The sequence below is a fragment of the Eptesicus fuscus genome, chromosome 10, assembly GCF_027574615.1.
Source record: "Eptesicus fuscus isolate TK198812 chromosome 10, DD_ASM_mEF_20220401, whole genome shotgun sequence".
NCBI lineage: Eukaryota > Metazoa > Chordata > Mammalia > Chiroptera > Vespertilionidae > Eptesicus > Eptesicus fuscus.
The window spans coordinates 21,961,446-21,974,826 of NC_072482.1; the positions used below are offsets into that span (position 1 = coordinate 21,961,446).

The 13,381-nt window shown below is 43.1% G+C and overlaps 1 protein-coding gene across 4 annotated transcripts in view; it reads left to right on the plus strand.

Annotated features, from left to right (window-relative positions):
- The window catches only part of LRRC1 (leucine rich repeat containing 1), a 130,757-nt gene that overhangs the window by 72,518 nt on the left and 44,858 nt on the right, over positions 1-13,381 (plus strand). For all 4 annotated transcript variants that reach the window (XM_008144759.3, XM_028144106.2, XM_054721666.1 and 1 more), the window contains one exon: positions 13,114-13,192. In XM_008144759.3, the coding sequence (XP_008142981.1) occupies positions 13,114-13,192 (79 nt within the window). The remainder of the gene's footprint in view (positions 1-13,113; positions 13,193-13,381) is intronic.

Sequence of the window (13,381 nt, forward strand, 5' to 3'; positions counted from 1 at the left end):
GTCAAGGTTATTTTGGTAATTGTGGCTGGATTAGGTGAAAACCTTCTGAACTGGGAGAGCTCTTTGCAAGCACAAGTGCCAAGACTAAAATAAAACCGACAAAGGGCCCCTCTGTGCCGTCTCCCATCCTGCACCCGGCAGAGGGACCCAGGTCAGCCTTCCTGCGCTGCATTGTGTCTGAGCCCACCTTCCCTTCACAAACACGGGAAAGGCTGCTGGGCAGGAATTATGCCTTTGTCTGCAGGACTGGCTGTCCCCCTGGGTGAGTCTGTGGTGGTTGGAATAATATGATAAATGGGATGATGCCTTTGAGAAAAATCTCCATAGTAGCTATTTTTCTCCCTCTGCACGCCCAGAGGAACAGCTGTGGCAGCAAATGCAGACTTGGAACATGCATTCATATTTAGCCTTGTTTGACAATCCCAGATATTTTTGAGCAGGATTGAGTCGGGAAAACAGCAGTGTAACATTCAAACTGTCTTAATCAGTCAGCCTGTTTGGCACACAAGGACCTTATTTTACCCGAGTAGTAAGTCATTCTAAATGAAGCAGTCTGATGTACTGAGTATGCCCAAAGTCAAACATTCAGTATTTTACTACAGCCTGTCAGCATCTCTTCTGCATGCTTGTTCTGTTCCCTGCTAGTTGTTTACCTCTTGTGGCCTTTGAATTCTGTCTTTGGCCAGGTCTCTATTCATGGTTTTTATACAAAATGGGATCCTACATTCCATGCCAATGTGACCCTCCCGGCCTCCCTGCAGCACTGCCTAATAGATGCAGTGTTCATTAAATTTTTTTTTTTTTTTTTTTTTTGCTGGGGATGTTTCATATTGTAGCAACTCGCTTCCTGCTTAAAACCAGGAGGTTTTGCCATTTGCCTCTGCTGTGGATTGGTGGGTCTCATCCCAGGAGCCTGCTCTCACACCGTGTGCTGCCCTCCTTGTTCCTTTCTGAGCGAAAATGGGAATGAGTTTCCCAGCTTTCCTCCACCCCACTTCTCACTGCCTCTCTGCTGACTCTGCAGATATTCCAAACAAATCAAACCCCAGCACAATGACCTTATTCTCCTCCAGCTACAAACCCCTCTACTTTCCCCCTAGTTGTCAGCCCCACGTTCTCAGGCTTTTAGATTTAATGGAGCAGCATAATTTTTAAAAAATGGGATTGTGACACAGGATTGCTAACTCTTTATTTTGATAAGAAAGACTATCACTGTCATTTAGTAAAAGACAAAGGATATATTCTGATTAAACAACAGTTCTTTTAAATAAATTGGGCTTCATGATCAGAACATAGTACCACCTTCTCTCCATTCTCCTCGTCTTGCCAACCACGAACACTGACTCTTAGACTAGAATTTGGCTGCTGTTTTCTCTCCCCTCCCCCTTATCCACTGGCTCTGAGCCTCTGGGGGTTTGGCTTCCCCTCACAAGGCTCTGTTCATGTCCTCGCGAAGAGGACAGCCGGTAGTGAAGTCCACATCTTCCTCCCCTGTCGGTTGCCACATTGACCAGCCCTCTCGGTGACACTCTTTGCTCCCTTGTCTTCTTGTCTCTGCTCCGTCAGTTCTCTTTCCCTCTGCCCTGTGGGTGCCCCTGTCCCCATCACAGAGGACTCACTTGCTTAACTGTCCCCTCAGACTGCGCCTCCGCCCCATTTCTGTGTTTCTCAGAACCTCCTACCTGTGTCTCTACCTTCTTTGTCTCCCCATGCACGTCCTCTGGCATTTCTTATTCTTCCAGCACAGTTGGAGCTGAGCGAATCTGACTCCAGACCCTCAACAGTTCCCTCCCAGTCTCCTCGGCCGTGAGGCAGAGGGGCTGGGATTTCAAAGCTCCGCTCTTCCACATGTTAGCAGAGTGACCGTGGAGAATGTAGGTAATGGTTCTGAGCCTGTTCCTGCATCTGTTAATGGGACAACTACCGTTTATTCCGTATTTGTGTTAAGGGTTAGAGAGGCCTGAAAAATGCCAGTCGCAATATTTGATACATAACAGGTCCTCAAAAATGTCAGGTCTTCCTACTTGGAGCCACATAGTCAAGGGTTATTAGGGCTTAGAGGGGAGAGGTTCCTCTTTTCAGAGCCATTCCTGTCACTTTTCCTGAACTTGAGTCTTTTCCTTGTTATTCCCTCAGTGCCTAAGGCAAGGAAACAGTGACAACTGTCAGGTGACCAATTTCAAAAGAGGCTTCTCCGAGAGCAACAGGCAGTCAGAGAGCAATTTCAAATATTCCTCTAAAGTAGAAGTATTGTGCTAAAAAGTACAAAGTATCTGTATGGTTGAAAGAAGGTATATGCGTGCGTGTGTGCGTGCGTGTGTGTGTCTTTGCACGCGCGCACACACGCATGTACATGCACTCTTGATACCGTGGCGGCCACTGGAACGTAAGTGTCAGCTCAGCATTGGGCAGGGTGAGGCATGGTGCACATTTTCTTTCCAGGAGCTGCTGTAGCATTTGGAGAATTCAGTGTGTGAGCAAGAATATTCATCCACTAGGTTAATGCCTCTCTAATAGGAGGGGACAGTGTTGGGGAAAGAAGATTCAGTTCTTTATAATCTTGTATTTTGCTCTTGCACCATCCACAGCATTTTCATATTGTTAAATATGGATGTTTCTCAATATAAATGTTGATGGTTTCCATGAGAAGGAAAACCCAATGGGCTTACTTGTAGGTCACACCTTAAACATTTTCTCTTAATGGACCAGAAATGCAAATGTAATTAAACTCTAATTGGGAAATTGTTCATCTTGAACAAGTCTTAGAGTGGCATTTTGAATCTCAATGTGCACATTTGTGAATTGCTGCATTCCTTTCTGTCAGAGTCACATCTGCCCCTGGATTTCTGCAGGGAAGTTCATGGGGTGGTTTTCTTTGTGTTGGTACCGTTTGTTTAAGCTATATTTTTTGTGTGTGTCTTTGATTTGGTTTAGCATCAGTGATGTGGTAGTGACCTCAAATTCTTGACTGTTCATGCAGTTACACATTTCTTTGTCTAAGATTGGGTACTAGTAACAAGAGACTTACTTAAAGACCCAGTTCTTTTCTTCATTGACAGAATTCTTGATTATATTTTCCCTCTGGTCTGAGTGTATGTTGGAGATGAGAGAAGGGCCCCAAACTCCACCTCCTCCTATATAATAAAAGGCTCATATGCAAATTGACCAAATGGTGGAATGCCCCATCACTCTGACGCACACTGACCACCAGGGGGCAGACGCTCAATGCAGGAGCTGACCTCTGGTAGTCATTGTGCTCCCACAGGGGGAGTGCCGCTCAGCCAGAAGCCAGGCTCACAGCTGGCGAGCGCAGCGGCAATGCTAAGGATGTCCGACTGCCGGCTTATGTCTGCTCCCCGGGGCCTAAGCTGTCAGTCGGACATCCCCTGAGGCCTCCCAGACTGTGAAAGGGTGCAGGCTGGGCTGAGGGTCCCCCCCCCCCCCCCCCCGAGTGCATGAATTTCGTGCACCAGACCTCTAGTGTTGATATAAAAAGTGACCCACACTCAACAAAACCAATCGATACCAATTGAGGAGGTTTGCTTTCCTCTCCCTCTTTTAGTCCTTTTCATCTGTGCCCTTTACCAAGTTACCATGCAAGTTGATCTTGTTCTATGTATCTCAATAGCCCTGGTTAGTGGATGAGGCGGGGAACCCAAACACCCCTTTTATGAGCAGGTGGAGGCCCAGAGCGGTTGAAATTGATCTCAGTTAGGGTGACGATGCTGGCTCTGGAGTCTGTTTTCTGATTCCAGGCCCAGAGCTGTGTGTAAGTATTGCTGAACTTCTGCTAAGGGCCTGCACTGTGCTAAATACCGGGTACATAGGGGGACAGTATAGATCTGATCCCTGAGCTAGTGGAGAACACATTTGGTGGGGAAGCATGGTATTGAGTAAATTTTACATACTTTGAGCAAAGTGCTTCAAAGAAGAAGTATTGGGCACTATGGAAGGCCTAATCGATTTGAGGGGATTCAGGGACGATTTAATTGAAACTTTAGGACATTGTATTGCCTTTTTTGTTGGTAGTGCTAACTAAATTTTTTCTCTTCTCTTATAGGAGCTACATTAAGCAAGAAACGTTTTACTATCATGTACTTAAATAGTATACCTAATTTCAATACTAAGGCATAATCAAAAGTTGATAAAGGTTAGCCACACCACAGAATAAAACTTTAAAGTTTCTTTTATTACTCTGATATTTTTATTGTGTTATCTTGAAAACAAATGATTAATTTGGCTTTGCTTAATGAGAAGACTTAGGTAAAGAACAAGCTTACATCGGCTGTCAGAGGTCAGCTGGATGGTGAACTTCCCCCTTGGCTCCCTTCCACCGAGCTGAGGATTGAGGCACATTATCCTTGGCGTTCACAGTGCACTTGTAGCAGTTGGCACGTGGGTTGACTTTTGTGGTTTCTCTTGACCTCCCTCATTCTTTTTAAGAGACAACATAACTTTACACCGAAGAGCGCAGGCACTGGGGTGAGAAGGCCTAGCTAGGTTCAGATCCTGGCCCTCCCACCTAGTAGCTGTGTAAACTCTGCGAGGCCCTGGCAGTTCGGTGCCTCAGTTCCTCATTCAGAGAATAGAAACGGGAACACTAACTTTCTTAGAGTTGTGAAGATTTACATGAGTTAATTTGTGCAAAGTGCTTAGAATCATGCCTGAGACCTTGGTACATGCTCATCAAGGATCAGCTGTTGAATGTTTTTCGAGCAGAAGGTTTTAGGTAAAGGCTCCTCTGAGTGCAGCGATTTTGGAACAAGGGGAAAGCAACGGTCTACACTTGGACTGCATCCAGGACCCTGACCTTGTCAGCACCTTGAGCTAGTTAAGCTAGCACAGGCACCTCGCTGTGGGGCTCCTGGTGCTGACGCAGGAAGTGTAGATGATCATTTACATAGGTCTTGCCTTATTTTTAATAATAAAATTTCTAGTTACTAAACTGTCCATATTATATGTCTTGAGGTTTAAAATGTTATTGTTTGCAACTTTACACAAAGATAGATCAATAGATGGAGGAACTAATTTGTTTTCTTTAAGCATTTCTCGTTATTTTTAACTGTCGATTTCCAGTGCTATCAAAAGGAATTAGATAATCTTACAGAATAGTCACAAAAATATGTAAGACTTAGACAGTCATATATTTTACAGAGTGGTTGCCCTGATATAAGCTTGTCTAGCCACTATGCTGTACACCTGAAACTAATACAGAATAATATTGAATGTAAACTGCAGTTGAAAAATAAAAGAAATGTAGGACTTGTGTTCTTAGCATTTCACGGCGCTCTCAATGTGTTGCCAAAGGAAATAGGATTCTTCCACGGTGTCACAGGAAATGCATTTCAGAGATACATGCATAGGAGGATTTGAGGTATAGAGGCAAGATTTATGGGAGGCAAAACGGAGGACTGCCCTCAGATGCACCAGGCCCGATGTCTCAGCCACAACCAGGTGGCTCAGCTCCGTCTCCTGTGGAAGAAGAGCAGCCTCTGGGGCCGCAGGCCCACATTGTCCCCACCAAGCCCAGGAGGTGGCCAGGACCCAGAGCTGCCATGCCGTTAGCCCAGCATCCCAGGCTCCAGTAGTCCAGCACAGTGGATGCTCCTGCCCAGCCCATGTGGCTGCAAGAGCCTGTGTTAAGCCTTGATTGCCTTTCCTTTGGCTTGGGTGAGAGCAGGCTTTCTTTCAGACTACCCAGTCCCTTTCCTGGATCTTCTGGGGTTGCGTGCCCTTCTCCTAGCCAGTCTTTTCCCCAGACTTTCTCGGGTTTTGTCTTGTCCCCTTTAAGGTCGCCAGTTAGACTCCTCCTTGGTATGCCTCCTAGTTTTGTCCCATCACCTGGCTTCTGTTGCCCAAGCACTTAGTAGAAGGACTGCCCCCTGCTCTCCATCGTGGCCTCTGAGCCTGCACCCCCCTCACTGTCCCTCCTCGGTAATCCAGGCTAACGGGCTGGTTGTCCTCCTGGGAGATTGCAAAGCCTGTCTTTCCTGCCTGCTTGGGGATTAATGTCCCTTTGGCAGAGGATGCGGTTGTCCCCTGGGGTGTACGTGAAGCTGTAGCTTTCCGACTTAATCAGGTTCAGCCAGTTTTGCTCCCTTCTATGTTGTTAATTCCTGACCAACTGCCTCCTGTAACAGGTGGAGAGAGCCTAGTATTATAACTTGTTAACATCAGGTAGGCCTTGAACCCAGGAGAAGAGGCACTATTTATATAGAACAAGAATAAATGCCAGTGAGTAATTCACCCCAAAAGAAATTATTGCGCTATGCACGGAGCTATGATCATACACAGGCAGCCTGTGCGCTCTCCTCGGGAGGAGGGGCCCTGGAGGTTTCTAAACCCACACAGACGTGGAAGAGCTGAGGTCACTCGATCCAGTCTGTCTTCACCATCACAACAGGGGCCCTGCAATGGCAACAGCTTTTCAGGAAAAGGTCTGGTTCACTTTGAGGCTTCTGGGCCTTGTGAGAAGAGAGCCCTGATTCCTTATAGTAAAAGCATCTGGGCTAAGCCTGTGTGTTACCTGCTTGCGGGTAGGAAAGGAGAAGGTGGAATCTTAGCTTGATGTGTTAAAAATGGTGTGGAGAAAAGAATACAATGCCAGGAAGGGTAGGGAATGTTCTTTTAAATCACCTTTTCAATGACAGTATCTGTGGTGAAAGTTACATTCTGTCTGAGAAGCCCGTGGGCTAATGGAGCCAGGACTGTTGTCTGTCTGGTGGTGTTGAAAAAGGTTTTTGAATGGAAGGTTTAGGGCTGATTATCTATTTCCTGTATACCAGCTGGGTTATATTGATAAACTACAGATTTGGTACATTTATTTTTAAAGTATAACTACATTTCACTAACTTAAAGCAATTTTGATTGAGAAATAATGATAGCTTAGAGTAGGTCTGAATTAAAGGCTATCTTAAGGAAGTTATAGGGAAAACATTATTTAATTTTACAGTCATTCTCAGACATTTTGTACATATCAAATCTCATGTTTTTATTCTTGCACATACATGAGTCAAAGCCAGTTTAAGTTAATGAAAAATATGATTAAATTTTTTTAACTTTATGTAGAAGCTTTAAGGCAGGATAGTTAGAAGCTAGGAAAATTTCTTGGCAAGTGGAATGGGGAAACTGAGACAGATAGCTGAACAAACTGGCCAAGTAATTTACAGCCAGACACAGAAGGTCACCAGGGTGGGAAGCCCCAAGTGCCTAGCACTGGGCAAAACTGGTGCTGGACCTCAGTCTCCTCCCCTGGCATATTGCTGGTCATACGGGTTGGGCCTCCTGACCTTTCATATCTCCGGTCCTGCAGTTTGGACCCCCTGACCTTTATTGCCTAGAGATAACATCTAGACCTCAGTTGTATTTCAGTTCCAGGCCCAGAAAAGCCAGGTGGGTGACCCCAGGACCAACTGCAATGACTAAGGACCCTTGCCTTGTGCTGACCAATCAGTAGAGACCATGACCCTGAAAGGGCACACCTGGAAAAGCTGATGGACATTCTATTGAGATCCTCACCTAAGACTGTTCTTAAATTCCCAGCCTTTAAAAACCCTCAAAACAAAGGTCCAAGCCCACGCTATCCCTCCCCAGAGCGTGCCTGCATTTCCCCCTTCTCCCTCTTCTTCCCCCACGGGCATGCATCTTCTAAATTGTAAGGGACCCCAGGAGACTTACACAGGGGAGCCATGGGCAGTGGCAGTTTGTCCTAGGCTAACCCCTGAACCTGTCCCCAAGGCCCCCTTTTCTCTGATTCTCCAGTGAGCTGACAGCAGTCCTGCCTTCGCTCCCTTCTTTTCTTTTTATTTTTTATACTCACCCAAGGACATTTTTCCATTGATTATTTAGGGAGTGGAAGAGAGAGGGGAAGACAGAGAAATATCGATGTGAGAAAAGCACATCGATTGGTTGCCTCCTGCACGAGCCCCAACCAGGGCCTGGGCTGGGGAGGAGCTTGCAACCATGGTACATTCCTTTGACTGGAATTGAACCCGGGATCCTTTGGTCCACAGGCTGGTGCTCTATCCACTGAGCCAAATTAGCTATGGCTGCTCCTTTCTTTTCCATAATGTTTTGAGAGAGCCAAAGCAGCTCTGCCTAGTTTCTCTCCTGTTGCTTCTGGGCCTTCTTGTTTCACTATCTCCAGCTTTGATAAATATACTCTCAAAATTACCTGGATCATACTGTGAAATTTTTCCTGTGCGAAGAACCCATACACTACCTGAGGCAGACCTGCTCTGGGCCTGGTCCCTTACTGGTAATAGCTTGAACTAAATTATACATATATAAAAATTATATACATACATACATATATACATATATAAAATATATATAAATATATATATATATATATATATATATATGTGTCCATATATATTTTATAGATCTATTTGTATATATATTTTTCATATATTTAGTTTTAATGATCAATTTGTCCTTAGCAAAACATTTAGAAATCAGTTAAAGGGGATTTCAGCTGGCAATAACCTATAAGCTTTATAATTTCTCTTATAAGAGATCTTGGAATAAGCAATTTTCTTACCAGTAAAATATAGATAATACCTACCCTATAAGGATATTTCATGACTCAACCGAGAGAGGGGGAGTGTCCTTGCAGAGTCTTAGAAATGTTAGTTTCTCGTTTATTCAGCATCTATAGCTTGCTTATGCTTAATACTGTGTCAGCTTTGGGGAAATGGAGATAAGGACAATATGGTCTTTCTTCCCAATGAGCTTAGAGTTCAGTAAGGGAGATTGACAGTCACCAATTACTTAATTAAAGCTGGAATAGTCTCATAAGGTGAAGCCCGAGGAGGAACTTGAGCGCAGGGGAATCCAATGTAATCTTGGGGCTCAAGGAAGGTGTTCTGGAGGATGTGACATTTTAGCTGGGTATTTAAGGATGAATAGATATTCCCCTTCCTCAGTTGTCTATTCTATTATCTTTAGTAACCTAAGGTCAACCAGTAATCAGGACTCTTCAAACCATACTATTACCTTCCTTGTCTAAAGCTCTTACTTTTTACAGGAAAATTCATTCTTTTTGGTCAAGTTAGGAACATGCATATGGTGGGAAGAAATGGCCTTTGTTCAGGAGACCTATATACTATTTGCTGATCTGCTCCTCCTTCTATGTATATAAACAGGTTAGCCTAAGGAGGGAATGCCTTCCTTTCCTGTGAACCTAACCTCTCTACTGAGTGTTCTTAGGCCATTTTTCTGTTATTGTTATCCTCAGATCCCCAAATGCCAGACCAACCCCTACCAGAGTTTCCTATAGCCAGTATCCACATGTTTCCTTGGTAGGCCCATCTTTCTAAGTTTCAGTGATATTTCTGATGCTCTGAGAGATATTAAAGATTTCTACCTGACTGATGTACTTGACTTCTTTCTTTGTTTCCTTGCTCTTTCTTTGTGGATAGAGCAGCAAGCTGATGTAAAATTTGTATTTTAGTGTCCCCCTTGGTCTTCTTCCTTGGCACTGGTGAGGGACTGGTGCAGCATCTACACCTCTTTTCTCAGTTGTTTATTTTTTGTTATTTTTAATTTATTTCTTAAAAATTCTTTATTGTTTAAAGTATTACTTAAGTGTCCTTTTTCCCCCATTGACCTCTCCACGCTGCCCTCAACCCCTAGCACATGCCCTCACCCCCCTACTGTCTGTGTCCATTAGCTATGCTCATATGCATGTAGCATGTATACAAGTCCTTTGGTTGATCTCTTACCCCCCATCCACCCCCCCCCCCCCCCCCCCCCCGCTTTCCTCATAGGTTGGACAGTCTGTTCGATGCTTCTGTGACTGACTCTGGTTCTATTTTTGTTCATCAGTTTATGTTGTTCTTTATATTTCACAAATGAGTGAGATCATGTGATACTTATCTTCTCTGACTGGCTTATTTCACTTAGCATAATGCTCTCCAGTTCTATCCATGCTGTTGCAAATGGTAAGAATTCCTTCTTTTTTATAGCAGCGTAGTATTCCATTGTGTAGTTGTACCACAGTTTTCTAATCTTTTCTCAGTCTTTTAAAGAACTCATCGGGGCCTGGAGTAGTGGCAGATGAGGGACTGCTATGGAGCGTACAGGCCAACCAGCACCTTCTAGATCAGGCAAGCCTGGCGTGTCGTGGCCTCACTGATGCGGATAGATCAGAGTGCTCATCCTGGAAGGGGTCATGTGTGTTCATTCATTCTTAAGCATGACAGTGTCTTGACCTCACTGAAGTTGGCCTGTAACAATGGGCAAGTCACTTCATCTTTCTGAGCCTTAGTGTCCATTTTGTACAATTATTTATAAATTAAAATAATTTATGTTGAGATTAAATAAGGGAATATGTGTAAAAGGGTTTACCATTGTGTTTGTACTATAGGGCCCACAAATGTTTGTGTCTTAAAGATCCATTCTAGACTCAGCTGTGGATAAGCTATATACACTGAGTGGCCAGATTATTATGATCTCTGAACGCATAATAAACTGGCCACTCAGTGTATATCCTATATAATAAAAGGCTAATATGCAAATTGTTCTCTCGACCAGGAGTTCGACCAGCAGGCAGGTCGGCCAGCCGCCCATGTCCCCTCCCCCTGGCCAGGCTGGCCAGACCCCACCCATGCACGAATTCATGCACCGGGCCTCTAATATATACTGAGTGGCCAGATTATTATGCGTTCAGAGATCATAATAATCTGGCCACTCAGTGTATATTGCTATTGTATTTATGAAACTAGTATCATACTGTTTACTGGTATACTTCACTGCCTTATATGACCATGCAAGGCAGAGAACAGTGTGAGGAAAATGCTCCCGCATATTTAAATGTTTTTGGCTTTTAAATTTGAACTTAAAGCTTTTATGCAGCTTCTGATTAATTTGCAGTTGTTAGACCAAAGTGTCCATTTTTTCCCTTTATTTCTCCCTGCCACCCCCAATTTAGAAATATTAGGTATGTTTTGGCTCAGCTTGTGTTTGTCTGGCTGGTGGAAGAAACAGCATGGGACCAGGAGAAACTTTTCTATTTTAGCCCTTTTTAATATTAATGTGTCCAAACTAAATGTATTCTTGACATTAAATGCTATGAACTAAGCTATTAAAGCCCTAAAAGCTACAGCATTAGGTTGTGTACCATAAGAAAGTGGAATTAAAAAAGAAAACAATTTTGATCATATCAAAATCACAATATTTAGTTACCATTAAAAATGGGGGGGGAGGGAATATTCCACCTCATTAGTAATAAAAGGAATATAAAACAAAATAACAAAATTTTACCAGACTGTTTTACTAATAAAATTGGCATTTTTTAAAATGTAAGAGAAAGGCCTGGCCGGCATGGCTCAGTGGTTGAGCGTTGACCTATGCCGCACCAGAAGCTTTCCACAGGCCTGGTGCACCAGTGGACAGACAGCTAGCTCCCCCGTGATCAAAAGCGGGGAGCTGTGTGTCCGCTCCAGCACCAGCGGACCCCCTGCCATCAAAAGTGGGGAGTAGGCTGCTAGCATAGCAGTGTCCGCAGAGTGTGCTAGGCTTTGTGGGGCAGTGGATATGGCCTGGATGGCAGGTTAGGCCTAGGGGACCCTACGCGTGCATGATTTAATCATGCACTGAGCCTCTAGTATATATATATATATTTATATATAATATATTTATATTGATTTTTTACAGAGAGGAAGGGAGAGGGATAGAGAGTTAGAAACATCGATGAGAGAGAAACATTGATCAGCTGCCTCCTGCACACCCCCTACTGGGGATGTGCCCGCAACCAAGGTACATGCCCTTGACTGGAATCGAACCTGGGACCTTTCAGTCCACAGGCCGACGCTCTATCCACTGAGCCAAACCGGTTTCGGCAATAAAATATATTTTAAAAAATAAATAAAATGTAAGAGAAAGAAAGGAGGGGGAGAGATATTGAATTGGGCACTTTGTACTGATAGAAATGTAAATATGTATATTTTGCCTCCCTCTAAAGGAATTTAACAATATTTATCAAATGCTGTAGTGTTAATGCCTTTGACACAGTAATTACACTTTTGGGAGCTTAGCAGAAGAAATAATCAGAAATGGACATATATCATTAAAACATCAGGAACTTGGAAACAACCTAAATGTCCAAAAATGGGGGATTGATTAAATGAAGTATGAAATTTTATTGTTAAGAATGGCAAACTATTTGTAAAAATAATAATAGGGGAAAAGTTTATAAAATAAGGTAAAGTGAAAATAACAAATCAGCACAAACCTAGTATTTTGAAATATAATTTATTTATACACACACACACGTGTGTGTGTGTATGAATGACAGCTAAAGCAATACATCAATAAAATATGTATTGATGTATTGACAACTATCAATAAAATATGTATTGATGTATTGACAACTATGAATGACAACTAAAGCAATACATCAATAAAATATCTCTGAGTGATGGGAATGTTGGTGGTTTTTATTTTCTTCTTTGGACTTTTCTTTATTTTTCAAATTGTTATGTTTATAACCAGAAGAAAATTATTAATTCAAAAATGCATACTTTAAAATTTTTGTGCTGAGATGGTCATATGAAAACATAAGGGAAAAAGCCTAATGGGAATTACAACAGAATGCGCCAGTGACTTCTTTTTTAACCCTCACCTGAGGGTACTTTGATTTTTAGAGAGAGTGGAAGAGGGAGGGAAAGACAGAGAAATATCGATGTGAGAGAAACACATCGATTGGTTGCCTCCTGCATGTGCTCTGACCAGGATCTGGGCTGGGGAGGAGCCTGCAACTGAGGTATGTGCCCTTGACCAGAATCAAACCTGGGATCCTTCAGTCTGCAAACCGACGCTCTATCCATTGAGCCAAACCAGCTAGGTCCATCAGTGACTTTGATGGTGATGGCACTTGGTGTTTGTTGTTGTTTTTAATATTTTCTTTAATGTGCTTCTGTTATAAAGCACATTACCTTCAATTAGGAAAGCAAATATAAAATAAATGGAGAAAAATACTCTAGAAATTCATGTCATATTTGAATAGAGGTCATAATTTTTAGATATTCTCTTAGGACTGTGGCCCTTCTTGGGGATGATGAAAATGGTTAACAATGGTGGTAAATTATAGATTTTTGTCTTTTCCTACAGATATTCCTGAAATTCCAGAAAGCATCTCATTCTGTAAAGCACTACAGATAGCTGACTTCAGTGGAAACCCACTGACTAGGTAAGCTCTCTGTGTGTAGTACTAAGGATATCTTTTTGGAGAACCAAGCAAAGAACATAACCAGGTTACCCAGCTTAGCGATGCCTGGGTGGTGGCTGTCTTTATCACGGATGCTCAGCCTTCACAGACATTCACTTGTAAATAGCACTGTACAATGGAAGGTACATTGTGCTATTGATGGAACACAAA